The following is a 27,006-nucleotide window of genomic DNA, read 5'->3' as shown; positions in this document are numbered from 1 at the left end:
CAGAAGGCCGCGCCCGCCTCGCCGCTGAGGATGTCCCGGAAGGGGCCGCGGACGGAGGTGTGCGCGGACTGCGGCGCCCCAGGTGAGGGCTGCGGGCCCGGCCTGCGCGCACAGGCTGCGGCGGGGGGGCTGCCAGGGAGCCGCGGGGCTGGGCAGTGCCGGGGGCAGGCCCCGCTGGGGCCCCTCGCTCCGGCTGGGCAGTGGGGGGGGCCGCCCCCGTTGTGCGCTAGGGACAGAGGATGTCCGACCCCCCCGCAACCCGCTCTCCACTGGTGCAGACCGCTCGGGGGGGGGTAAGGGGGGGGTCCTTGCAGGGATCCTGGAGCCCCCCTTGTCTGGGGTCTCTGGGGAGGGGGCTCCCGCCGAGCGCCCCTGCCAGCGGTGCCTGTCCTGGGCACTCGCTCCCGGGCACCGAGCCGTAGGGGGTGGCCAGGCTGGGAGCCCCATCGCACCTGCCCCTGCCCACTGGCAGCCCCACCCCCACCCCGGGATGCCATGGCTCTGCTGCCCGGGTGCCATCTGCAGGACTTGGACACGCTGCTCGTGTTTCCCAGACTGAACGGTGTCCCCGAGCCCTGTTCGGGAGCCGGCCCATCCCCTGGCGTGGGTTTGGTTCAGGGGACGTGGCGGGGCAGAATCAGGCCGACACTGGCTCCTGGCACTGGCCCTGGCCCGGGAGAAGGTGCGTGTCTAACAGCAGTGAGGTCATTGCACTGGCATCGGAGGGACTGTGGTGTCCGAAGGCCCCGTGCTGCATGCCGATGAGCAGGGCCTGCTAGAGCTGCCGTCCATCCGTCCGTCCATCGCACTGCCAGGCGTTGGGCCGGAGCGCGGAGCATTAGGAGAGACCAGGTCTGAGCTGCTAGTGGTACCTCCCCCCCTGCAACGCTCCAAGCCATGGCGGTGTAGGCCACAGGCCAAAGCGTCTGCCCTGCCAGTCAGGCATGGCCAGGAGCGTCGCCCCCTATGGCGATGGGGCCTTGGGGGTCCTAGCCCCTTGAAAGCACCAGCTAGCGAGCCCAGGCCTGGCGTGGCCGGGAAGGGAGATCTCCCGTTAGCATGGTACCTGGCGGAAGGGGCGGAGCCCTGGAGTCGTGCCCCGAGGTGGAGTGTGGCAGGGGTTCCTCACCGTGGAACTGGGAACCAGTTCCTTCAATCCGTATCCACGTGAGGGAACGAGTTATAAAATCCGGCGGGGCCACTTCCTGCAGACGGGGGGCCGGGCGCTTCCCCGGCAGGAGGCAGGCGTGTGCGGCAGCTGTGAGCCTGGCCTCGGGGTGGGCAGGAGCTGGGTGAGTGCCTGGCACACAGGCGCAGTGGCATGTGCGTTCCCAGCCCACTTAGCGTACAGCATGTCTGTTGCCCCCTCCGTTCTGGGCTCCCCTCCTGGGGAGGCACTGGAAAAAGCCCCGTAAGCACCAACAGAGGCAACCCTGGAGTGCCCTCTGGCCTATGCAGTTCAGTGGGATACTGCGGCCCTTGCTGGCTCTGGTATTTACACAGCCCGTGTGATCTCTCCTGGCCCCCCCAGCAAGCAGGGCTCCTGCCCCGTCGTACAGCTGGGAACACGCACGGCAGCTCCGTGGTGGAGCAGGACTTGAACCCCCGGCTCATCCTCACTCCTGAGCATGAGCTGCCCCCATTGCTGGTGGCTGTGCACGAGCCCTGGCCTGTCTCGCAGCATGTGCTTGGCTAGGACGGGCCTGGGGTGTGCGCGAGGGGGGGCTCTGGGGGCTCCTGAGCAGGTGCCCGCTGCATGGAGTGGTGAGCTGGGAAGAGACCCCCTGCTGGGAGCTTCTCCTGCTCTGGCTACGCGCTGCCGTGGACATGCGGGGCAGGAGGAGGTGGTGCCCAGGGCCTGCCTGGCTGTCCTGGCGCTGGTTAGCACCGTGAGCAGGCGGGGCAGGGGAGCTCCAGCCACGGCCAGGCCATGTTTCCAGCTGCTCAGGGTGGTGCCGGGCACCATGGGACTAGCGTCGTCTGCCCTGCAGCCAGAGGGAGTTGCACGCTGGCACCTGGGGTCCCTGCTGCCCCTGCAGTGTGGCCTGGGCGGTGCCCTTCAGGGAGAGGGGCTGCTGGCACCGAGCGGAGCTCCCAGCCGAGGTGTGGGATTGGCCGTGCCGGGCAGGCGGGGGGCTCCTGGCCTCACTCCCCCCACGTCAGCGCGCTCTGTTCCCGGCGACGCCCGCGAGCACAGAGACATAGATGCAGCCAGTCTCGCTGCCAAGGCCGCTTGTGCCTGTGCCATCTGCGTGCCTGCGAGGTGCCCACGCTTGTCCTTCAGGACATGGGGGAGGGGCGTGATGCTGGCTGCGCAGGGGCGTTCGGATGGGCTATCGCTTCCTCCCCGTCCCCCGCCGTGGGAGAGAGAAGCCCGTGCGTGGGGCACAGAGGAAACCAGCCACGGGGTGGGATGCTCGGAGCCGGCTCCCCCCACCTGCTCCGCTCCCCCGTGCCCCTGCTTTATCGCCAGCCGGGAGGTGCCCATGCGCCAGCCTTGGCTGTAGGTGGCACCCAGAGCCAGAGGGGAGCCTGGCTGCTCGCCCCTGCACAGGTAGTGAGCTCCCCAGCACCCTGCCTGGGCACAGCCTGGGGGGCTGTTTCAGTGCTGGAAATAAGGGGGACCCAGCGCTCTGGGTGGGGACACTGCTGTGGGCAGAGGGCTCATCCCCCATACTCCTCCGCAGCCCGCCAGGAGCGTCCTGCGTCCTTGGGCCATTGCCTGACACTGACGGGGGCCTCTGTGCCCCTTCCAGGTAGCTCTGGGACCCACCTGCCGCTCGCCCAGCAGCTCCGCCCCCTGCCCCGGGGAGCAGGGCAGAGGCTGGGGGCAGCGCTGGGGGGATGCCGCCTGGGTGCTCCTGGCCTGGCGAGTCAGCAGAGCACAGCCGGGGCCAGTCCCTGGGCCAAGCTCCTCTCCAGTGCAGCCAGGAAGGAAGCATGGGGAGGGCCTGCTCCATCCGCAGCAGCCAGGCTTCCTCTGCAGGGACAACAGGGGAACTCGGGCCTGGGACCCGGCGCCAGGCTGGGGGGAGGTGCTGCTGGGAGGCTGGGCTAATGCCCGCCCCCCCCCGGCATTCAGCCCCAGGCCCCATGGTGGGCTGGGTGTCCTGTCACCCCGTGACCCCGGCAGGCCAGGCCCCCATCCCCATTCCACAGGTGGCAGCCCAGGCAGAGCTGCGAGTGGAACCCAGGAGTCCTGCGTTGCCCTGCAGTACCCACTGTGCCCCTGTTCCGGCCCCTGGGCCCCGCTGCAGGGTCTTGGGGAGGTCCCAAAGGGCAGGGGGCAGCAGCTGGCCTGTGTAAACTGCCCCGTCCCTGTGGGTCTGACCCTCTGGGAGGCTGCGGACTAACCCGCCCCACCCCAGACCAGATCCCCCTTCCCCCATCACAGCCCAAAGGGGGGGCGTCTCTACCATGGCATCCTGCTTGTTTCCTTCCCTGCCGGTGCTGCTTGGGCAGAGGGGCTGTCCAGGTATTTGTGTAGGTCCTACAGAATGGGGCTGGGTGGCTCGTTATCCAGCGTGGCTTGGCAAGGAGGTTCCCTGAGTGATCAGTGCCTGCTCCACAGCGTCTTTGCAGGGCTGTGAGGCTGGCGGGGCCTGGGCCTGGCTGCCTCTGGGGGCCGCCCCTCCCCGTTGAGCCGGTGTGAGGCTGGCTGGGGGGGGGTGCCCCCTCTCCCACTGGTGAGCCGGCCACGTGGCCATCTCCCGCGTTGGCCAGACCACGCAGCCTGAGCCATGGCTACCTCCTGGCCTGGTTTGGTCTGAGCCTCCCCAGCCATGGGCGTGTCGGGGGCTGATCGCTGGGACCCCAAGCTGCTGGCTCGGGTGGGCCCCTGTGGCCCCCGCACTCATGAGCACTGCACCCCCATGGCAGCAGGGCAGGCGGGTCCCTGGGGGCAGAGACCGGACACGGCCCGGCACAGGGGTTCCCAGCCTGGCAGAGCACCTGGCCGGGGAGGGGAGGGGAGGGGTCTCCTGTGCTAAGGGGTGGGAATGACGAGGCAGGAACATCCCATGCGCCATCCCTGGGCTTTGCCTGGCACCTGGCGCAGCCGATCCCCAGGCCCATCCCCCTGTCTCAGGGCGAAGGGCTCCTGGCCATGCCTGTCAGGGCTCTGCCGTGTTCAGGGCCGGCTTTAGGCCGATTCCCCCTATTCCCCAGAATCGGGCCCTGCGCCTTAGGCGCCTTTTAATTTTTTAAATTTTCTTTACTCACCCGCCGGCGGGGGACCCCGCTCCGGGTCTTCGGCGGCACTTCGGTGGCGGGGGTCCTTCAGTGCTGCGGAAGACCTGGAGCGGGCCCCCCGCCGCCGAAGTGCCGCCGAAGACACGGACCGCCGCCGGGTATTCGAATCGGGCCCCGCAGGTCCTAAAGCCGGCCCTGGCCGCGTTCTCCCACGTCCGGGCGGTGTCAGCCGTGTTACTGTGTCATGGGGTCTGCAGGGGGAAGCAGCAGCCTGCAGGATCCCCTTTCCCTGCGACCAGCTTGTCCAGGGGGCCCTGCTGGCGGGGCGGGGAGGCGTGCTAGCTGGTGCACAGGGAAAGAGGATTGGGGGGCTCAGTCTGTGCCCAGGGGAAGTCTGGCTCGTGGGCTCCCGCCTCCCCCAAGCATTTGGGAGGTGCCAGCCTGCTGTGGGCGCTGCCGCAAGCCAGGGGCCTGGGTGCACTGCAGAGCCACCTCTGTTGGCATCGGCTGGGGCAGCGGAGGGGGCTGGAGCCGGCACTGTTCCCCCCTCAGGTTCCTTCATGATGAATTCACCTCCGTCTAGTGACCAGACCAAACCCGCTTCCCCCAGCCCAGCACCGGCCGGGCTCTGGGATCCGCCTGGGCTGTGGCTGCTGCAAAGGCTTTGTCCTGGGCTAGTCAGGCCTGTCACGGCCACCCCTGCCAGCCCCTTCCCAACCCCCCTCTCTGCCGGGGCTGGGGCCCGGTGCCAGCGCTGGCTCCTGGCCGGGCCCTGTGGGGCAGAGCACGGGGGCTCTGGCCCAGTGCCTGAACAAGCGGCTTCCCCAGTGGCTGGTGGGCCCGCCCACCGGTGCGTGGGCCTGTGGCTTGTATCTGACCGGCCCAACTCGCTGGGATTCGAGCCCAGCCGGGGGCTCTGAGCTGGGGCTGCAGCTTCCCCCTTGCCCAGCCCGTGCTAGTTGCAGGTGCACTGTGGTTCTGGGCCGTGGGACTGGGTCGGGGCGTGGCGCGCGGGGCTGCCTTCTGCAGGGCACGGTGCCGACGGGACCGGGGGGGGGGGTCAGTGTGGGCCGTGAGGCTGGGCGTGGCGTGGCGCGCGGTGCTGCCTTCTGCAGGGCACGGTGCCGACGGGACCGGGGGGGGACAGGGTGGCTGGGCGTGGCGTGGCGCGCGGGGCTGCCTTCTGCAGGGCACGGTGCCGACGGGACCGGGGGGGGGGACAGGGTGGCTGGGCGTGGCGTGGTGCGCGGGGCTGTCTTCTGCAGGGCACGGTGCCGACGGGACCGGGGGGGGACAGGGTGGCTGGGCGTGGCGTGGTGCGCGGGGCTGTCTTCTGCAGGGCACGGTGCCGATGGGACCGGGGGGGGACAGGGTGGCTGGGCGTGGTGTGGTGCGCGGGGCTGTCTTCTGCAGGGCACGGTGCCGACGGGACCGGGGGGGGACAGGGTGGGCAGGGTGGCTGGGCGTGGCGTGGCGCGCGGGGCTGTCTTCTGCAGGGCACGGTGCCGACGGGACCGGGGGGGTGGTCAGTGTGGGCCGTGGGGCTGGGCGGGGTGTGATGGCAGCGTGGGAGCTGGGCTGGGGTCTTTCCCCTGGGCCCCCGTGTTGCAGTGGGGCAGCCCCTGGCTGTCCGGACGTGCTGGGGTCCGTGCGCTGCTCCGGAGAGCTCTGCCGGGACCCCAAGGGCTGCACTCGGGACTTGGGGGGGCCATGGGAAGGCAGCCCAACCCCCCCTTGCTCTGGCTCTTGCGAGGACACGGTGCCCTTGGCTTGTGACTGTCTCCTGTGCAGCAGCGCGGGGCAGACGCAGGCCGGGCTGGGGGCCGGAGCCACCCGCCCGCTGAGCAGAGCTCCAGTCAGGGCACCGTCCCCTGCACTTCTCCGGCCGGCCGTGGGGAAGCCCTGGGTGCTGCCCCCTCCCCCAGCCTAAGGCAGCTGAGCAGAGGGCAGCATCCTGCCTCCAGCTGTCCCTGGCTGGCTGCCTGTGCTGGGGCTGCGGGAAACCTTGACCTCCTCTCGCTCTGTCCCCCAAGCCTGGCAGAGCTGAGCTCAGACCCCGTCCCCTTTGCTTTGCAAATGGGTGGTTTGAACTTTGCAAGCAGCATTTGCATAACGTGTCTCTCCAGCTCCCAGCGAGCCTGGGTCGGGGGCCAGACTGGGCCCCACCGGTGCTGTCCTGCAGACTGGAGCAGCTGGATGTGTGTGGGAGGGGAGCCTGGGTGGGGATTGTGGGGCACTGCCAGAACTGGGGGGGCAGGGCTGGGGGGCAAGGGCAGGGCTGGGATAGAGGGGCTGTGGGGCGGGGCCAGAGCTGGGGGGAGGTTCCAGCACAGGACAGCGGTGGAGGGGGAGGCCCTGGCGCTGAGCAGGGCACACCCGGGGGGCGGGGGGAGCCGTGGCTGGTGGGGGCTGGCTCCTGCTCCAGCTCCAGCACAAAGCTCTCGTTCTCCCAGTGACCTTTCCGCAGCCGTTGCGACCCCGGGCCTGGCTCCGAGGGAGGTGGCCGCCCCACCCCCACAGTCCCTGTGGGACCTGCCCCGTGCCCTAGGGAAGCCCCTATGGGTGCAGCCCCCAGGCGCCGCCCTAGCCAGGGACTCCCCTTGGCTGCCATCCCCCTTCCTAGGAAGCTCAGGGGGCTGCCCCAGGAACCTGCTCTGCTCCCCACTGGCCGTGGGGCTGCAGCGGACTGGGGGGGCGCTGGGCGCTGACGCATGCTGCAGGAATCAAGGCTCGCAGGGGGAGGGGCGGGCGCTGCTGCAGCTCAGCGAGCCGGGAGGCTGCCAGGGGCCATGCCGGGCACAGCGGGGCCGGCCTGGCATGCGGCCGCCAGCACAGAACTGCCTGGGGGCAGCGTAAACGTCTCCTCCCCTGGGCGGCAGCAAAGCTGGGTATGGGGGGGCCAAGGCTGGGGTACTAGGGTGTCACCACAGTGCCTGCAAGCCCCAGCCGTGGGCCAGGGCCCCCCATGGAGCCAGGCTCTGTGTAAACACAAAAGAAAAAGCAGGGGCTGCGGGTCGGGACTGAGGGGCACCGGCAGAGCTGGGGGTGGGGTGGGGAGCCCAGGGCTGGGCTAGCAGGGGCTGCGGGTCGGGACTGAGGGGCACCGGCAGAGCTGGGGGTGGGGTAGGGAGCCCAGGGCTGGGTTAGCAGGGGCTGCGGGTCGGAACTGAGGGGCACCGACAGAGCTGGGGGTGGGGTGGGGAGCCCAGGGCTGGGCTAGCAGGGGCTGCGGGTCGGGACTGAGGGGCACCGGCAGAGCTGGGGGTGGGGTGTGGGGAGCCCAGGGCTGGGCTAGCAGGGGCTGCGGGTCGGGACTGAGGGGCACTGGCAGAGCTGGGGGTGGGGTGGGGAGCCCAGGGCTGGGCTAGCAGGGGCTGCGGGTCGGGACTGAGGGGCACTGGCAGAGGTGGGGGTGGGGTGTGGGGAGCCCAGGGCTGGGCTAGCAGGGGCTGCGGGTCGGGACTGAGGGGCACCAGCAGAGCCTTTGCGTGCCCCTTAGTGGTAGAAGAGGGCCCATCCGTGGGGCTGGGAGGGTGGATTCCCTGCCCCTCACCCTAGGCCTGGCGAAGTGGGGCAGTGCCCAGCGCCATGGGTCGGGTGAGGCCGAGCCCGTGACAAGCGGTTGGCTGCTCCCCTCACACGGCTCTCCGGGGCCCTGGGGGAGCAGCTGCATGCTGGGATCCGGGCTCTGGCCCACTCGCGCCCTGCCCTGCCCCGGGGCAGGCCTGCCAGAGCTGATGCCCGGCTCTGCCGCGTGTGAGAGAGCTGGGCCGGGTGCCCCCCGAGCGGGGGCCGGGCACCGGCTCTGAGCCGCAGTGCTCGGCATCTCAAGCGGCCTTTTGTTCTCGGCGAGTGCTGTCGCCAGGATAAAGGGCTCCATTCCGGCTGGGCTGGGGGAGGGGCTGGTGTTACCATGGGGGCTGTGGGGGGAGAGGGGCACAGGAAGGCTCGGGGGTGGGGCAGTGGGGCTGTTCCCCTGGGAAGGGGGCAGTGGCACAGCACCATGGGGCAGGCTGCCTGCTCAGTGGCCATGCTGGGTCCCCGCCCGCTGGGCATGAGGCCGACCCGTTTGGCTCCCAGGCACTGGTTACCCTGTCTGTCCAGCCAAGGCGCTTCGAGCCTGGGCCTCAGGGCTGGCCTGCGGGGAGGGGGGGGGTCGGGCACAGCTGAGAGCCTGGTGCCGCCTGCGCCAGGCACACGGGAACACTACTGCTGCTGGCTGTTGGCACGCCCTGGCAGAGCTCTGTGGGGTGGAGCCGATCCCAGGGGACCGGGGATAGACGTGACTAGGAGAGGACAGGGGCTGGGCTGCTGGCCCATTCCTCCCCATGTATCCCGAGCAGGGGCAAGGCGGGTTTCTTTGCCCACAAGCGGCTGGTACCGGGGTCTGAGCACAGGGCTGGGAGCCATCCCCTTTCTCCAGCTGCTGAGAGCTCCCCCCTGCCGCTGCGTCCCGCACCCGGGGCTCCCCACACCCCTCGCTGATGCTGCCTGGGGCCCCCCGGCACCTGGTGCGGCCCTGAGGGAGCGACACGTGGGCGAGGAGCCGGGAATAGCTCTGTGCGTGGGAGGCTGCCGGGTGGGGGAGGGCGTGAAGCCGGCTGGGCTCTGAGCTGGCAGAGCTGCTCTGGGATTGGGGGTGCAGGCCCGACTGGGACCTCACTCGTCTCCGGTGGGGGTACCGTGTGCGCCGATGGGGGGTCCCTGGAGAGCGCAGGCCCTGAGAACAGGGCAGGGCTCCCAGCAGTCCCTTGCAGCGAGCCGTGTCTGTGCCCTGAGCCCCCTTGGGGGGGGGAGCAGGCAGCTCTGGGGGACCGAGAGCACATAGCTCCTGGGGGTTTAACCTGGGCAGGGGCTGGACGGGAGCGGCCGGGCGGCACTGGGTGCTCTGAGCCCTGGCCTGTGAGTAGGCGCCAGTAGCCAAGAGGCTGGTTTGAGGGGGTGGGCCGTGGTGGGCATGGGGGGGCCTGTCCCAGGCGGTGCTATCTGTGCCCTGGGGGCGCTGGGCTGGGCTGCTCCTGCTTGGCTAATGAGCTGGGCCTGGGGGGCTGCGGGGGGGGTCACTGAGCGCGCAATCGGCCCCTCTGCGCCCCCGTGGATAGCTGGTGGCCATGGGGTGCGGGGAGCCTGGCCATGGGGTGCAGGGGCTGCTCTCTGCCCTCCACCGCACGCCGCCCAAGCCATGGGGCCCCTGCAGGGTCGGCCTTCCAGGGAGGCTCCCGTCTAACGGTGGAAAACCCGAGGCCTGTCTGAGCCAGCGGAGCCCCAGCCGAGTGCTGCCCTGGGGCTGGTGCCTTCTGCTTGGCTTGGCCATGGATGGGCACCTGCGCTGGGGGGCACTTCCCCTCCGGTCCGGGGAGCGGGCGCAGTGCCTGCTGGTGGGTGCGCAGGGCTCATCCCCGGGACTGCAGAAGGCAAACCAGGGCCCCCCTCCCCGGTCCTGATGCCCCTGCAGAGCCACGCTGCTCCCTGCCTGGGGTGTGCCTGCCCTGCCCTGCCCTGCCCCCCAGCTCCACTTGGCCCCAGCATGGGCGCGGGCCCTGGGCAGGGTGAACAGTCCCTGCTCCTAGGCTGCCCCAGGCCTGGTGCCAGGTTGCTAGGGGAAACCTTAGGGTTTCCCTAGCTACCGGCTGAGCCCCTTAGCTGTAGCTAGGGAAACCTTAGCAACCGTCCCCATGGCAGCCGATGGGGGGAGCAGGTTACTGACACCCCCAGACAGCAGGGTGGGAGGGGTAGGTGCCCCTGGAGGTGAAGAGCAGAGCAGCGCGGGGGGAGACAGTGCCCAGGACTGTCCGGGCTCTGCACCTGGGGGAGAGGCATCGGTGCTGGCCCGCTGGCATATGCTCCAGCTTCCCCCATGGTCTGTCCGCTGCAGCCCCCTGGGCGCCCCCCTGCCCATTCGCTGCACTTGTGCCCACCCCAGAGCGAAACGCCCCAAGCAGCTGCCCCCGGGGTCGGGGCTCAGGGCTGCGTGGCCCTCTCTGGCTGCTGGCCACCCATCCTGGTGCCCGCTGTGCCTGGTGCCAGCCGAGGGGGGCAGTACCTTCCGCTTGTCCCTGGGTGCTTCACAAAGCCTAATTAAACCTCACACTGAGATGGGACTTGTTCCCCGTCACACAGCGAGTCAGTGTGAGAGCCTGGATAGAACCCAGGAGTCCTGGCTCCCAGCCCCTCCGCTCTAACCACCGGACTCCACTCCCCCCCAGAGCCGGGATAGAACCCAGGAGTCCTGGCTCCCAGCCCCTCTGCTCTAACCACCGGACTCCACTCCCCCCCAGAGCCGGGATAGAACCCAGGAGTCCTGGCTCCCAGCCCCCTGCTCTAACCCACTCCCCCCCAGAGCTGGGGCATTCATTCCTTACTAACCAGCTTGTCTGGGATGCTCAGGCCTCTGTGTCCGAGTGCCCAGCTACCATGTGCCCGGTGTCCGCCCCGGGTCTCCACATTCGGGGCGAGGGCCCAAGCGCTCATGAGGAAGATCCCCTCCTGCCAGGCTGTGCCCTGGCCTGGCCCAGCCGCCGAGCCCTTGGCAGATGTCCCCGGTGGGGGCCGTGGTACCGGCGAGTGCCAGGCCTGCGGGGGGGCGTCTAACCCATCTCCTGCCCCCGCAGACCCTGGCTGGGCCTCAATTAACCGCGGCGTGCTGATCTGCGACGAATGCTGCAGCGTCCACCGCAGCCTGGGCCGGCACATCTCCATCGTCAAGCACCTGCGCCACAGCCCCTGGCCCTCCCCGCTGCTGCAGGTGGGTGGGGGCAGCGCCGGGGGGGGGAGGGGCGCTGGGGGTCAGCAGGGGTCTCTGTGCGGCTCCCCCTCCCCGGCACTGCCCGTGGGCGCACAGCCTGATGCAGCGTCTCCGGGAGCGGCAGGTGGTGGGATTGTTCCATGTTACATCAGCCGTGACTGGTCCCCTCCTGGACTGCCGGCCCTGCCTTGCCAGCGGGTTTGTGCCCACGGCTTCCTGGCCTGACCCCCGCCCGGCCTGTGCCGTCCCCTCCCCCCTTCACGCTGCTGGGAGATTGTTCATATAATTTGTATTGTGTGGATTTGTAGTGCTGATAAAGTTAGTGACCTTTCCCTCTTCCCCACCCAGCTCTGCTGGTGCCCCTCACTCCCGACCCGCAGCCCCCCGCCTGCCTGGCCCCGGTGCCCCTCACTCCCGACCCGCAGCCCCCCGCCTGCCCGGCCCCGGTGCCCCTCACTCCCGACCCGCAGCCCTCCGCCAGCCCGGCCCCGGTGCCCCTCAGTCCCGACCCGCAGCCCCCCGCCAGCCCGGCCCCGGTGCCCCTCACTCCCGACCCGCAGCCCCCCACCAGCCCGGCCCCGGTGCCCCTCACTCCCGACCCGCAGCCCCTGCCAGCCCGGCCCTGGGTCTCCAGTGGCAGAGCTGAGGTTTGGCTGCCCAGCTCTGTGGGTCAGTGAGGTGCATGGCACGTCTCTCCCCAGATGGTGCACACTCTGGCCAGCAATGGTGCCAACTCCATCTGGGAGCACTCGCTGCTGGACCCGGCGCAGGTGCAGAGCGGGCGGCGCAAGGCCAATCCTCAGGACAAAGTGCAGTAAGTGTCACGGGGGTGGGGGAGGGGCTAGCCCGGCACAGTCTCACCCTGTCCCCTCTGTCCCCAGCCCCACCAAGTCCGAGTTCATCCGCGCCAAGTACCAGATGCTGGCCTTTGTGCACAAGCTGCCCTGCCGTGACGACGATGGTGTCACCGCCAAGGACCTCAGCAAGGTAGGGGCCCTGGGGGTGCTGAGCCCCAGGGCTGGATCCCAGAGGGGAACGCCCGGCTGTGCTGGGAGCATGTCCACCCCTCTCTAGCCCGCCACGCTGGGCACTGTTGGGGGCAGGGGGGTCCTCTGTGCCCTCCCGCGGGCGCTGGGGTGGGACTGGCACCGGTGGGCCCAGGTTCGAGTCATGCAGCGTTATGAGGGTGCCTGGGGCTGCCCCCAGTGAGACCGTCCCAGGGCAGCTGCTGCTGTGAACAGACCCCAAACCCTGCTGGGCCCTGGGCTGGGGCAGCCTGTCAGCGGCCTGGATCCCCAGTGCCATGCGCTGCCCGGCCCGGCCCTGCCCCTCCCAGCCAGGCAGGTGCAGTTCCAGGCCCCGAGATCCTCCCCTAGCCCAGCCCCTCTCACGGCTGGTGCTGCTGGCCCAAGCCAGCCCAAGGGCCCTGTGCCGGGTTGGGTCACAGAACCCCCCCTTGGGAGCTGCCACCTGATGTGCTGGGGCCAACCCTGAGCCCGTTTTCCCTGGCAGCTCGGGACTTCAGTGCCCTGCCCGGTTTGAGCCAGACACGCCAGCCTGCTGCAAACCCAGACCCAGGTCTGAACCACGTTCCCCAAAAGTTGCAGGCTTAACTGAAAGCAGCTTAAGAAGTGCTCCTGTCTCCAACACCCAGATACCCAGTTCCCAATGGGGTTCAAACCCCAAATAAATCCGTTGTACCCTGTATAAAGTTTATACAGGATAAATCATAAATTGTTCGCCCTCTATAACACTGATAGAGAGATATGCACAGCTGTTTGCCCCCCCCCCCCCGGTATTAATACATACTCTGGGTTAATTAATAAGTAAAAAGTGATTTTATTAAATACAGAAAGTAGGATTTAAGTGGTTCCAAGTAATAACAGACAGAACAAAGTGAATTACCAAACAAAATAAAATAAAACCCACAAGTCTAAGCCTAGTACAGTAAGAACCTGAATACAGATAAAATCTCACCCTAAGAAATGTTTCAATAAGCTTCTATCACAGACTGGACGCCTTCCTAGTCTGGGCCCAATCCTTTCCCCTGGTACAGTCCTTGTTCCAGCTGAGGTGGTAGCTAGGGGATTTCTCATGACTGCAGCCCCCTTTGTTCTTTTGCACAAGGCAGGAATCCTTTGTCCCTCTCTGGGTTCCCACCCCTCCTGCTCAATGGAAAATCACCAGGTTAAAGATGGATTCCAGTTCATGTGACATGATCACATGTCCTGTGAGACTTCATGCCTTCATTCTTCCCAGCCTGACTCTCAGGAAGGCTTGCAAATAAACAGAGCCATCCACCCTCAATTGTCCTGGTCAATGGGAGCCATCAAGATTCCAAACCGCCATTAATGGCCCACACTTTGTATAATTACAATAGGTCCTCAGAGTTATACTTTGTATTTCTAGTTTCAGATACAAGAATGATACATACATACAAATACAAATCGGATGATCACACTCAGTAGATTATAAGCTTTGTAATGATACCTTACAAGAAACCTGTTGCATGAAGCATATTCCAGTTCCGTTATCTTCACACTCATTAGCATATTTTCATAAATCATATAGAGTGCAATGTCACAGGCTCCTCCCTGGGGCCAGGCGGGCGGTGGGCGCCGTGCCTGGGGGCAGCGGGCGCCGTGCCTGGGGGCAGCGGGCGCCGTGCCTGGGGGCAGCGGGCGCCGTGCCTGGGGGCAGCGGCAGGTTCCCAGGAGGCAGGTTCTGCTGGGCCGGGCAGCTGACGCTCTGCTGTGTCTCCTCTAGCAACTGCACTCCAGCGTGCGGACGGGGAACCTGGAGACCTGCCTGCGCCTGCTCTCGCTGGGCGCCCAGCCCAGCTTCTTCCACCCGGTGAGGCCTGGCCGGGCGCCTCTGCCCTGCAGCGGGGAGGGGAAGGAGTGCGGGCTCTGGGCCCTGTTGGCTCAGGAGGGCAGCAGAGGTCTGGCTGGGGAGGGTGGGGAGGTTGTGGTGATGCCACGTCTCCGTTCCTGTGCTGGCACTAGGTGGCTGGGGCTGGCCTGGGCACCAGGGGGCAGCAGCCTGGCATGGTGCCGGGGTTCCCGGTTCACTACTGCAGCAGGGGGCGCCTCCTCTCAGCCCCAACACCAGCCCCAGGGCAGGCCAGTCCCTAGTGCGGCGCCGCACTGCCCCCTAGTGCCCAGCGCCAGGACTGCTCCGGGAGGGGCAGAGACCAGTGACCGTGTGGGGGCTGGGGGAGGCTCCCTAGAGCGGCCAGTGAGGGGGACCTCAGAGCCAGGCACCCCGTGGTTTCCATTTTCACTGGCAATGGGACAGCTCACTCCCGACCCGCAGCCCCACTAGCCTGGCCCCGGTGCCCCTCCTTCCTGACCCGCAGACCCCTGCTGGCCCGGCCCCGGTGCCCCTCCCTCCCGACCCGCAGACCCGTGCTGGCCCGACCCCGGTGCCCCTCCCTCCCGACCCGCAGACCCGTGCTGGCCTGGCCCCGGTGCCCCTCCCTCCCGACCCGCAGACCCTGCTGGCCCGGCCCTGGTGCCTTTCTAGTGGTTTGGTGCTATGTGCCAGTTGCCCTTGTCTGACTGCCTTGCCCTGCCCTAGGAGAAGGGCACCACCCCACTCCATGTTGCTGCCAAGGCTGGACAGATCCTGCAGGCTGAGCTGCTGGTGGTGTACGGTGCCGACCCTGGGGCGCCCGATGTGAACGGCAGGACCCCCATCGACTACGCCCGGTGAGTGGCAGGGGCTGCCCGGCAGCGGGACCCCGGTTGGCTGCCCTGGAGAGGCCTCGCACGGACCCTGTCCAGTGACTACAGCGGCCCACGGGCAGCACAGAGGCGTCCGAGTGGGTTGCTGGGGCCTGGAGCCTCTGCCGGCCAAGTGCAAAGCAGCCGTGCCAGTGCCCCCCAGCGGGCGACCTGCGGGCGCTTGGCTGCCCTGCTCCTGGTCTGACCTCTGCCCTCCCCCTGCAGGCAGGCAGCCCAACACGAGCTCGCCGACCGGCTGGTGGAGTGTCAGTACGAGCTGACGGACCGGCTGGCCTTCTACCTGTGCGGCCGCAAGCCGGGTGAGTGCGGGGCCCGGGGTAACCCTGGGGAGGGGGCAGCGCCCCATGGAGAGATGTGGTCGGGGGGGAGGGGCCGCGCCCCGGGGAGGGATGGGGGAGGGGCCGCGCCCCGGGGAGGGATGTGAACGGGGAGGGGAGGGAGGGGGTGCGCCCCAGGAAGGGATGTGGGGAGGGGCCACACCCCAGGAGGGATGGGGGGGAGGGGGCTGCGCCCCAGGGAGGAATGTGGGCGGGGACCTGGGGTCGATGGGGGACAGCAAGCAGAGGGGCAGGTGGGTGCTGCGTGTGGGGCTGGAATGGGGCCCGTGGGGGGCTCGAGCTGGGGGGCTCTGCCTGCAGCACTGGTTGATGCCCTGCTGGGCGTGGCCCAGAGCAGCAGCTGCAAAGGGGGCGGTGATGCCCCCAGGGCGACGCGGCCCAGCAGCCTCCAGGGCCCTGTGGGGCGCAGTTGTGGGGCTCATGGCCGCACCCATGGCAGCTCCCCGTTACCACTCCCCCGCCGTCGTGCCAGGTGTGGGGGCTCCGGGCAGCGCCCGGCTAACAGTCGATGCCGTTGTTTTGCACAGACCACAAGAACGGGCACTACATCATCCCGCAGATGGCAGACAGGTGAGCGCCCCCCCACCCCGCTCTGCCACTGGGAGCCCCCCAGTGTGAGGGAGGAAATGCTGCCACCCTGTGGACACTGCCGGAATTGCACCTTGGTCCCACTGAGCCGCGCAGGGGGTGGGGAGGGGGCAGCAGCGTGGGTCTCCCCTTCCCCACTAGCCTGCATCTTCCGTGCATTCTGGGCCGGGTCGATGGTCTGGGACCTGGCCCCCTGCCCCGAGTGCCCTGCCCTGCCCTGGAGAGGGGACACTTGGCCCCACTGGGGTCCTGCTAAGGGGCAGTTCCAGCCCCCCCTGCCCCGGAGCGACCCAGCAGCATCAGACCCCTCACCCCCCATCAGGGGCGGGCTGGTGCAGGGCTGTGGCAGAGACGGTACGGCTGCCCCGTGGATTGGAGCTTGGAGCCTCCTCGCAGGGAGGCAGAGGGCCCAGAGCCTCCTGGTGGGGCTGCAACTGGGGCAGGCGCTGGACTCGCCTGCAGGGGGTGCTTTTCTGGTTCCCGTGGCCAGTGCCAAGCCTGCCACTCCGCTCCCCTGGGTGTGTCTCTTGAGTGGTCCCTGGCGTGGGCGCTGCCCACGGGGCAGAGTGGTGGCTGGATGCCCATGTGTTGGCCTGTGAGAGCACTGCATGGGGGCTGTGGGGCAGGGCAGGCATGGCTGGTGTGAGCGTGGCTGCTGGTGTGTCTACGGCTGTTGTGGGCATGGCCATTGTGGTGCGTGGCTGTGGGCGTGGCCATGGCTGTTGTGGGCATGGCTGTGGGCGTGGCATGCCACTCCTGCGTTTAACGCCCTCCTTTATCCTGTTCTCCCCTCCGCTGCCTTCTCCGGAGTACAGGGCGCGCCCAAAGGGCACGGCGCAGAGGTATTGTTCCCTCCGCTCTGGTCTGTAGCGTCCGGGTGTGACGCGCCGCTGGGACCCGCTAGGCTGCCCCTGTCGCTGGCTGTTGGCCTTAACGTGCCGCCAGCTGGTTCAGTCTGTGTAGTGGCAGGAAGGGGTTGATAGAGGTGGGGAGTAGGGGGCATGGTGTGGCCTCCCCACCCACCCACAGCCCTGCCGGTGCCCCTCACTCCCGACCTGCAGCCCCCTGTTAGCCCAGCCCTGGGACCACCCACCCACAGCCCTGCCGGTGCTCTTCACTCCCGACCTGCAGCCCCCTGTTAGCCCAGCCCTGGGACCCCCCACCCACCCACAGCCCTGCCAGTGCTCTTCACTCCCGACCTGCAGCCCCCTGTTAGCCCAGCCCTGGGACCCCCCACCCACCCACAGCCCTGCCGGTGCCCCTCACTCCTGACCTGCAGCCCTGTTCGCCCAGCCCTGGGACCCCTCACCCACCCACAGCCCTGCTGGTGCCCCTCACTCCCGACCTGCAGTCCCCTGCCATTCCTTTCCTGACCCACATCGCCCTGCCGGTGCCCCAGGTCTAGCCGTTCATCGCCGCGGTGCCTGGTGGGTATGTCGTGTCGAGGTGAGCCAAATGCCGTCTGTGGCCATGCGGCTCGCCCCATTGCCCGAGGGCTTGTGGGTGCCCCGGGGGGTGGCTGGCGGGGGGTGTGGGCCAGCAGTGACCCCTCTTGCTTTGTCTCCCACGCGCCCCCGGCTTGTGCAGCCTGGACCTGTCTGAGCTGGCGAAAGTGGCGAAGAAGAAGTTACAGGCGGTAAGTGGGGCTGAGGGCTGGGCCCCGCTGTGGGGGACCCTGGCCTGCAGCAGCCGCCCCTTGCAGACCAGCTGCCCTGGGACGGGGCTGATCCCAAACCCTGGGAACCCCCCACCCCCATGGGTCCCTGGTGCCGAGGGAGCTGGAGCTTGGCGTGGGCAGGACCAGGCCGAGGGGCTGCTCCGACTCCATCCCCTCCCGTCCTGCCCCGCCCCCTGTGACCCGCTCATCTCTGCTTCCAGCTCAGCAACCGCCTCTTCGAGGAGCTGGCCATGGACGTGTACGACGAGGTGGACCGCAGGGAGAACGACGCCGGTGCGTGGGGGGCGGGCAATGCCAGGCCGGGGGTGGGGCGATGCCAGGGCGGGGGGGACGCCGGTGTGGGCGATGCCAGGGCGAGCGATGCCAGCGTGAGGGACAGAGGGCGAACGACGCCGGTGCGTGGGGGTGTGGGTGATGCCGGGCTGGGGGCTGGGGCGACGCCGGTGTGGGCGATGCCAGGGCGAGCGATGCCAGCGTGAGGGGCAGAGGGCGAACGACGCCGGTGCGTGGGGGTGTGGGTGATGCCGGGCTGGGGGCTGGGGCGATGCCAGGGCGGGGGGGACGCCGGTGTGGGCGATGCCAGGGCAAGCGATGCCAGCGCGAGGGGCAGAGGGCGAACGACGCCGGTGCGTGGGGGTGTGGGTGATGCCGGGCCGGGGGCTGGGGGTGGGCCGATGCTGGGGAAAGGGGGGTGGAATGATGTTGCCGCTGCGCTGTGGGGGGATGGGGCTTTGGGGAGCAAAGGATGGGTTTGGCCCAGGCTCTGGGCCTAGCTGGGAGCCCCCCAGGCTGCAGCCTGGGCCCTGAGGCGCCATGTGTGGGGCTGCTCCTACGGGTGCTGGGGTGCTCCCTATGGACGCCAGCGGCAGGGAGTGCCCAGACCCCTCATCCCCCCACGCCCAGCCCGGCTTGGGTCTGGCTGTGAGCCCCAGCCCTGTCACTCCCGTCCCATGGGCAGGGCCTTGCTGTGCCCTGCCTGGCTGGGTGGCGCAGGGGGCGTGCGGCTCTGGGGGTGTGTGTGTGGAGAAAGCTGCCCCCCCGGCGCTTTCGCTCGCTGGGCTCCGTGCTTTGCAGAGCAGAGGGGAGTTGCGGTGCCCATCAGGATGGGTCTATCCCCAGGTGCCCCCATAGCAGAGCCGGGAACGGACTCCAGGTTCAGTTCACCGGAACACGCTCCCCCGGCACAGCATGGCTGGCTGGCAGGTTCCTCGGCTCTGCCAGGCCTAGGCGGGGATCCCTCGGTGTCCGGGTAGCGGGATCCCAGTGCCCAGGGCATAGCCCGGCTGGTGCTGCCCCGGCTGGCCTGGGCCCAGGTTCTGGGCTGCTGGGGTCGCTCAGCTGGGGGCGCTTCGGGGGCGCTCCAGCTGTGATGTAGCTCAGCTGCCCTGAGCCTGGGGGTCGTGGTGCAGGGGCCCCGCCAGAGCGGCCTGTGCAGGTGGTGCCAGCGGGCCCCAGAGACCATCTGCCCCTCTCCGGCACGGCGTGCACTGCTGGGCCAGAGGTGCTGGGCCCGGCGCCAGGGACCGGAGAGGGCTTGGCTGGTACGAAATGCCTCCCTCAGGGCCAAGTGACCCCAGGGATCCCTGCCCCGCGCGGCCCCCAGCACCCCCTGGCTTGCGTGGGGTAGCCCAGCGCTGCTCCTGGCCAGGGGGATCTAGAGCTGGCCGGGGTGCTGTGGCAGGAGTCGGGCCCGGGAACTCTCCAGTGGATGGGACAGCCCATGGTTCCAGCGCCTGGCGCAGGGTGCCCATGAGCCAGCCAGGGCCGCTGCTGCGCCGCCCTGGGGCCGGCCCTTCCCGGGCGCGGGGGAGGCGGCGCTGCTGGGGCCTGGCCAGGGATGTGGCTCAGACATTGAGAGCAGCTGGCTTCCTCCGCCCCTGAGCCGGGAGCTGGGCCCGCCCTCCTCATTCCTTGGCAGCCGCTGCCTGCTGGCTGGGCTGGGCGGGGGGGCTCCTTCCTTCCACAGGCCGTGGGCTCCAGCGGGGCTGGGCAGGGCCGCGGGGGCCGGGCAGCCGTCGGGCAACGCTCGAGGTGGGTCTGGGGGTTCCCACGCAGGGAGCGACTGGCTGCACCCCAGCTGCAGGGCCCTGGGACTGGTAGGGGGCTGGGAGTAGCCGCAGGGGTGGGCGGGTGTCTGGGGGGTGAGGAGTGGGGGGCGGCGGGGGCTCCCCTCTGGGCTCGGGCTTGCGGCTGGGGCTCCAGCCTGGCCCTGTGGGCTGCTTTGCCCTGGGTTCCCTGCAGGCGATTGCCCGAGCGGAGGCTGCTGGCACCCGCTTGGCGGGACAGCCCTGGCTGCTGCTGGCTGCCCAGGGTGTCAGGCCGGCTGCCAGGGGGCTGGGCCTCGCCCCCCCGCTGTCCAGGCCCGGTCCCCAGAGCAGGGTGGATGGGGGGGCGGCCACAGAGGGGCCCAGCAACCTCGGAGCGAGGCAGAATCCCTGGTGCCAGCGGGGGGGGGGAGGGGGGGGCGACGGGATCACTCTGGGCGCTGTCAGGGGCGTCTGGGACACGAGTGAAATAACCCAGCCTGGCAGCCCCATAGGCACCTGGGGCGGATGGGCGCTGGTGCCTGGGAGAGGGGTGCAGTGAGCCCCCCACCTGGCCGCGCTGCCCGGGGGCCATGCTCTGGGCTTGGCATTGTCCAGCTGGTGCTGCCACATCGCTGCATGGCTCGTGTCAGACTGGAGCGGGCTGGCTCCTCCCTCTGCCCTGCTGGCTCCCGCTGGCCTGGGCGCGTGCTGCTTTCCCTGGGCCCTGCCCGCTGGCCGGGGCTGAGCCAGCAGCCTGTTCTCTGGGGCCCTGGGGCGAGTCCCAGCCCAGCTCTGGGCGAGGTGCCCCTGGCACCGGGGCCTTGCACTTGCCTGGCTCAGCAGTGGGGCTTCCCCTTCCCTGTGCTGGGGGCTCCTGGCTGGCAGGAGGGGGTGGGGGGGCCCCGGAGCCTACCCCAGGGGGTGTGACAGCAGCCTGGCTGCTGGATGTGCCAGCTCTGGGGCTGGGCGGGGGGCCCTCTCGGGGCACTGGGGGTGCCGGGAGAGATAGTGAGGTCGCCAGGACTCCTGGGTTCAAACCCTGCTCTGTCCCTGGCTCGCTGCCTGGGCTGGTCCAGGCCTTCTCTGGGTCTCAGTTTTCCCCCAGTGCTGCTCCCGCGGGGCTGGGGCCTGTTCCGGGTGAGTGGTGGGGGGGGTTGGCAGGGACATCGAGGTGCTCGGTAACCGCTGCCCGTCTGCTCCCTGCAGTCTGGCTCACAACGCAGAATCACAGCACGCTGGTGACGGAGCGCAGCGCTGTGCCCTTCCTGCCCGTCAACCCCGAGTACTCGGCCACACGAAACCAGGTACGCCGCGCCCCCCGCCCCCCGCCAGCAGCACCTGACAGGGATAACGGTCACACCAGCCCCGACCCCCAGGGCCTGGCACCTCCCCTGTGCCCCTGGGGCTGGGGGTCCAGGCGTTGGGCCGGGGGCTCAGGGGATCCCCTTTGCATGATCCCAACTCTGCAGTGCCCCTCACTCCCGACCCACAGCCCCTCTCCCTGCCCTGGGCTCCCCCCTTCACAGCTCTGCGGTGCCCCTCACTCCCGACGTGCAGCCCCCTCGGGCAGTGGACGTGTGCTCGCTGTCCTGCCCCCGGAACGGCCGGACCAGCCTCGCGTGTGGTGCTCGGTGCCGGGCAGCAGAGAGCGGGGCCCCAGGGGTGCTGCAGCCCATCTCACCCCCTCTCCCTCCTCCAGGGGCGGCAGAAGCTCGCCCGGTTCAACGCCAGGGAGTTCGCCACCCTCATCATCGACATCCTCAGCGAGGCCAAGCGACGGCAGCAGGGCAAGAGCCTGGGGAGCCCCACAGGTGAGTGTGGGGGGGAGAGAACTCCCCGGGGAGGGGGAGGCCAGGGAGGATGGTGGCGTCCCGGCTGGGGGGGGAGGGGGGGCTGGGCAGAGGCTTTCTCCTCGCCATGGCAGCCCGGCTGCAGGGCGGCATGACCGTGGTGCCCCAGCACTGGGCTGGCATTGGCTAGCTGTGGCTCTCTGCCCCAGTGCATTGTGGGTGCTGAGGCGCCGGGACTCCCGTTTTCCCCCAGACACCGTCGACTACCCGGTGCGGAGCCAGAGCGACCCGGACGACCAGCACGACTACGACAGCGTCGCCTCCGACGAGGACACGGACCAGGAGCCTCTGCGCAGCGCCGCCCGCAACAACCGCGCCCGGGTGAGCCCCCGCGCTGCCCCCCCGGGCACCCCTACCACCTGCCCGCAGCCCCCTGCTAGCCCAGCCCTGGGCTCCCTGTGCCGGGTTGGGTCACAGAGACCCCCTTGGGACTGCACCTGAAGTGCTGAGACTACCCCTGAGCCCGTTTTCCCTGCCAGCTCGGGACGTCAGTACCCTGCCTTGTTGAGCCAGACACGCCAGCCTGCTGCAAACCCACACCCAGGTCTGAACCACGTCCCCCAGAGGTTGCAGACTTAACTGAAAGCAGCTTAAGAAGAGCTCCTGTCTCCAACACCCAGATACCCAGCTCCCAATGGGGTTCAAACCCCAAATAAATCCGCTTTACTCTGTATAAAGCTTATACAGGGTCAACTCATAAATTATTTGCCCTCTATAACACTGAGAGAGATATGCACAGCTGTTTGCTCCCCCAGGTATTAATTATTTCCTCTGGGTTAATTAATAAGTACAAAGTGATTTTATTAAGTATAAAAAGTAGGATTTAAAGTAGGTTCCAAGTAATAACAGACAGAATAAAGTGAATTACCAAGCAAAATAAAACAAAAACACGCAAGTCTAAGCCTAATACAGTAGGAAACAGAATACAGATGAAATCTCACCCTCAGAGATGTTCCAATAAGCATATTCCAGTTACATTATATTCACACTCATTAGCATATTTTCATAGAATCATATGGAGTGCAACGTCACACTCCCCCCCCAGCCCCCCGCTAGGCCAGCCCTGGGCTCCCCCTGCCCCCCACCTCGGAGGTGGCTGGGGCCGGGCTGGCGCGTGCCGGGGGTGGCTGGGGCTGGGCACGGGGGCTGGGGGTGGCTGGGCCCTGGGCCCCGTGCTCAGTGGCTCTCCCCGCAGAGCATGGACTCCTCGGAGCTGTCGGATGGGCCCATCACGCTGCAGGAGTACCTGGAGGTGAAGAAGGCGCTGGCCGCCTCCGAGGCCAAGGTGCAGCAGCTGATGAAGGTGAACAACAGCCTGAGCGACGAGCTGCGTCGGCTGCAGCGTGAGGTTGGTGCTGGGCCACGTCCTGCCCGTGCGCGGAGCGAACGTTGTTCTGGGCACCAACATGGAGGTGCTGTGTGGCGGGGGTGGGGCCGAGGGGTTCGGAGTGTGGGAGGGACTCAGGGCTGGGGCAGGGGGTGAGGGCTGGGGGTGTGGGCTCTGGGGTGGGGATGTGGGGTTTGGGGTGCAGGAGGGGGCTCCGGCGAGGAGAGAGGACTCCCCCCAGCGCTCTCTCCCCACAGCAGCACCTGGGCTGGGGGCGTGTCTGTGGGCCTGGTGCCTGGGGGGAGGAGAGGGTGTGTCTGTGGGCCCAGGGCCATGGGGGGGCATCTGTGGGGCCGCGGGTGAGGCAGGAGGGGACATGTCTGTGGGCCTGGGGCAGGAAGGAGCGTCTCTGGTGCCAGGGCTGGGGGGAGGGTGTGTGTCTGTGGGCCCAGGGTTGGGGGGGTCTGTGGGGGTGAGGCAGGAGGGGGCGTATCTGTGGCCTGGTGCCTGGGGGGAGGAGGGGGCATGTCTGTGGGCCCGGTGTCGGGGGCAGGAAGGAGCGTCTCTGATGCCAGGGCTGGGGGGAGGGGGTGTGTCTGTGGGCCCAGGGTTGGGGGGGGTCTGTGGGGTGAAGCAGGAGGGGCTCTGTCTGTGGGCCCGGTGCCAGGGGTAGGAGGAGGCGTGTCTGTGGGGCGGGGGGGGGGGGGCGTCTCCGCCATGCGCTGCTCCATCCCTCCAGATCCACAAGCTGCAGGCGGAGAACTCGCAGATGCGGCAGCAGCCGGGCCCCGGGCACGCGGGTGCCAGCCCCCAGCGAGCGCTCGGAGCATGGGCATGGCGTGGCCACGGCAGCAGCTCACCGGCGCGACCGCCAGGCCTTCTCCATGTATGAACCGGGCTCTGCCCTCAAGCCCTTCGGGCAGCCCGTGGACGAGCTGGTCGGCCGCCTGCAGCCCTTCCACTCCAGCGTGAGTCCTGGGGGGGGGTCAGGGCCACGCCTGTCCCGGGGTGTCCCCTTGCTGCAGTCTGCAGGCACCGGTGGGGCCTGCCCTCCGGGCTCCCCTTTCCTCCCCTAGCCGGTGTCGCAGCTCTGTGCGCTGCTGCGTGGGGCCCAGAGCCCCCCCGCCTGGCGCTCTGTGGGCTCCATGGCTCAGGGCCCCCCATGCCCACTCCAGGTCTCTGCCACCGGGTGCTGGCAGAGGGCACCGTGCTGCCAGCCAGCATGCTGTGAGATCAGTGCCCTCTTGGCAGCAGCATGGCCCAGAGGGACCAGCCCCTGGACTCCTGGGTCCTAACCCCAGCTCTGAGGCCTGGTCTGTGTGAATGGGGCCTGGGCTGCCCAGTGAGTGCCGATGCTGCTTGTCAGTGGCCACGAGGCAGCTGGACTCCCCACGGTGGTGTCTGAGGGGGGCTGACGGGGCGCTGGGCATGGCGCTGACTGGGGCACGGGGGGCCTGAGCCGCCCCGCTGGCGGTGGGGGAGGGCACTGTTGGGAGCAGCTCTGGGGGGTAACGTTTGCTGTGTCCCCAGGAGGTGGAGGATGAAGCGGTGTACTCCACGCACATCCCGGCCAGCGGGTACCGGGTAAGGGGCCAGTGGGTCGGGCGGGGGGGGGGGGGGGGGTGGAGGGACGGTGAGCCGCAGAGAGATCCTGGGACTGGCTTCCTGTGGGGGGGAGGGGGGAAGCCCAAGGGGTCATGCTCACCCTGCTATAAGTGTGATACACGCCCCCCGTGCCCGTGTGGGGGCACGCTGGCCCTGTGGCGCCGGAGAAGGGGTGCACTGCAGTCTGCGTGCCTTGCCGGCGCCTCCCCCCAGGGAGAGCCCTGCTGCCCTCTCTCCACGGTGTGCGTGGGCAGCCCAGCCCTGCCCCCCACCGCTCTCTGTGCGCATGTTGCAGTGCGGGGGGGTTAGCGTGGGACCCCCAGTGGGCCGGGGCCCGAGTGGCGGCTGCTGCCAGCTGGAGCCCCGGTGCAGCCGCTTGGGACGGACGCTGTGGAGGGGGTAACTCGTCATCGATTGGGAGTCGGGTGTTCCTCGCGCGCGCCAATGGGCTGTCTGTACGGGGAGGGGCTGGCACCTTTCGTACCCACTCGCCCCGACTCTCCCTGTCCTCTTGCAGATCCGGAAGGGGGTGTCTGCCTCCTCGGTGCCCTTCCCCCCCTCCTCCCCGCTGCTCTCCGGCGTGCAGGATGGCACCCGCCACATGGTGACGTACTCGCCCTGAACCAAGGGGGAGGGACCGGCCATGGGGCAGACGAGTGGGGGTTAAGCCCTCGATGCTGGGTGTTGGGGGTGCCCATCTCTGGGTGGGTGGGGTGGCTGCATCGTCCCTGTGCCCGTCACTGGGGCAGATTCCAGCCCTATGCCCGGGGTGGGGGAGAGCTCTGTACAGGGAGCCCCATGACGGGGTTCCCCAGCCCCGCGGGGGAGGGTCCAGGAGCCTACCATGGGGGAGGGGGGGTCATGGACCCCGTGGGGAGCTGGGGGTGGAGCCTGCACCTGACGCTGCTCCACCTCCCCTCTAGACCAGCAAGCTGGACCGGCACGGCAGCGGGACTGACAGCGACTATGACAACACACAGGCTGGCGAGGCACTGCTCAGGTCAGGGGCGGGGCCAGGGAGGTGCTGCTCAGGTCATGGGCGGGGCCTGGCAGGGTGGGGCGGGGCCAGGGAGATGCTGCTCAGGGGGGGGGCAGGGCCAGGGCCAGGGAGATACAGCTCAGGGGAGGGGCGGGGCCGAGGTGCACTTGGCGGCTCTCCAGGCCCGGTGCCCATGCTGGCGGGCAGAGCGCTGGGAATCCCACCCAGCGTTGGTGTGCAGCCCCTGAGGCAAGGGCCCTGGAGCAGCCTGGGGCAGGTCTCCTGGCGCGTGAACGCCTCCCATGGGCCTGGCACAGCCCCCTCCCTGGCTGGACCGGGGGTTGCCCTAGTTCATGGCCTGCTGCCCGGCTCCGTCCCTGCAGCATCGACGGGAAGCGGTTCCTGGACCTGGGGAAGGACGATGACTTCCACGCGGAGCTGGAGGCCCTGGACGGGGAGCTGGACCCCGGGCTGCCCAGCACCGAGGACGTGATCCTGAAGACCGAGCAGGTCACCAAGAACATCCAGGAGCTGCTGCGGGCCGCCCAGGAGTTCAAGCATGACAGGTAGGGGCGGAACTGGGGCTGGGGGCTCAGAGCCCTGGGCACTATTGCTGAGCCCCCCTTTCCTGGCCAGGTTCCTCATGGTGGGGGAGGGACGGGGGGCTGGATCCTGCCAGCCAACGACCCCCTGCAGTTCCGGTTGGGCTAAGGGCTCTGCCTCAGTATCTCTTGGGCCGCTGTGTGCTGCTGCCACTGCCCATCCTCCAGAAGTGGCTGCATTGCTGGGGGTAGGGAGTAGGCTGCTCCAGCTCCCAGCTGCTGGTATGGGCATTTTCTCCACTTGGTGTCTGCTGGGGGTTGGGTGCGGGAGCTGGAGCCACCTGGCGTCCCGGATACGCCCCACTGGGGGTGGGACTCGTGCTGTGGCTGGGCCAGGCCTCACAGCTCTGCCTTCTCCCCAGCTTCGTGCCCTGCTCCGAGAAGATCCACTCCGCCGTCACCGAGATGGCCTCGCTCTTCCCCAAGGTAAGAGGGGCCTGTCTGTCCTGTGCCCAGGGTTCCACCCCTGTCCTGCCCCCGGCGCCCCTGCCTGGCAGCGGGAGCTGAGCCCCAAGGCCTGTCTCTGCCCTGCTGCAGAAGCCAGCCCTGGAGACGGTGCGCAGCTCCCTGCGGCTGCTCAATGCCAGCGCCTACCGGCTGCAGAGCGAGTGCCGCAAGACCATGCCGCCGGAGCCTGGCGCGCCCGTGGACTACCAGCTCCTGACGCAGCAGGTCATCCAGTGTGCCTACGACATCGCCAAGGCCGCCAAGCAGCTGGTCACCATCACCACCCGTGAGAAGAAGCAGTGAGGCCTGGTCCCTGCCTGGTGGCTCCCCCCCGGGCAGGACGTGGGGCTGGGGAATAGCCAACGCAAGTGTCCTTAGTCTGCCCATGGGACCTGAGCACGTGCCATTCCTGGCCCCCCGTGCTGCCAGCGTGGGGCTCCGGCCGTGCCCCCTCCCCCCACACTGCCGGTGTCCCGGCGTGGCACTGGCCCAGCCCCCTCCCCCACGCAGCAGCCCTATGGACACTCCCCGATGGAGCAGGTGCCAATGCCCAGCTGCGTGTGCCCCCCTGTACATAGCCCCTCATTCTGTTCTCCCAGCCCCACCTGCCCTCAGCCAAGAAACCACTAACTGGGCAGCGGGGAGCCCTCGGCCCTCTCCCCCGCCCCCCCTGTACAGCGTGTGTAGCTGTCTGTGGTGGGCAGAGCAGCCGCCCCCATAGCGGTCTCAGCCCACAGCATTACACTGGACCCGGCGCCCGGCCATGGCTGGCAACCGGCATGTTCTCCCTGTGTGTGAGTGTGAGCCCCCAGCCTCTCCCCATGCACGGCGGCTCCGCCGCCTCATGCCCAGCCCCTGGGCCCTCCCCCACTGCCCCAGGCGC

The 27,006-nt window shown here is 68.8% G+C and overlaps 1 protein-coding gene across 1 annotated transcript; it reads left to right on the top strand.

Moving 5' to 3' along the window:
• On the top strand, positions 1–26,426 carry GIT1 (GIT ArfGAP 1). The gene is given in 22 exon segments (XM_065418144.1): positions 1–82; positions 10,803–10,936; positions 11,638–11,750; positions 11,818–11,923; positions 13,703–13,789; positions 14,516–14,646; positions 14,887–14,981; positions 15,548–15,590; positions 17,196–17,244; positions 17,487–17,559; positions 20,520–20,617; positions 21,013–21,124; positions 21,357–21,484; positions 22,359–22,511; positions 23,230–23,277; positions 23,279–23,458; positions 24,021–24,074; positions 24,613–24,699; positions 25,019–25,095; positions 25,458–25,640; positions 26,039–26,102; positions 26,214–26,426. Coding segments are annotated over 22 exon segments (2,280 nt in total). The 5' UTR covers positions 1–30.
• Positions 26,427–27,006: the final 580 nt, after the last annotated feature.

Source organism: Emys orbicularis, chromosome 17 (genome assembly GCF_028017835.1).
Source record: "Emys orbicularis isolate rEmyOrb1 chromosome 17, rEmyOrb1.hap1, whole genome shotgun sequence".
NCBI lineage: Eukaryota > Metazoa > Chordata > Testudines > Emydidae > Emys > Emys orbicularis.
The sequence above is the reverse complement of the archived record's forward strand: the minus strand, read 5'-3'. Positions and strand labels throughout refer to the sequence as shown.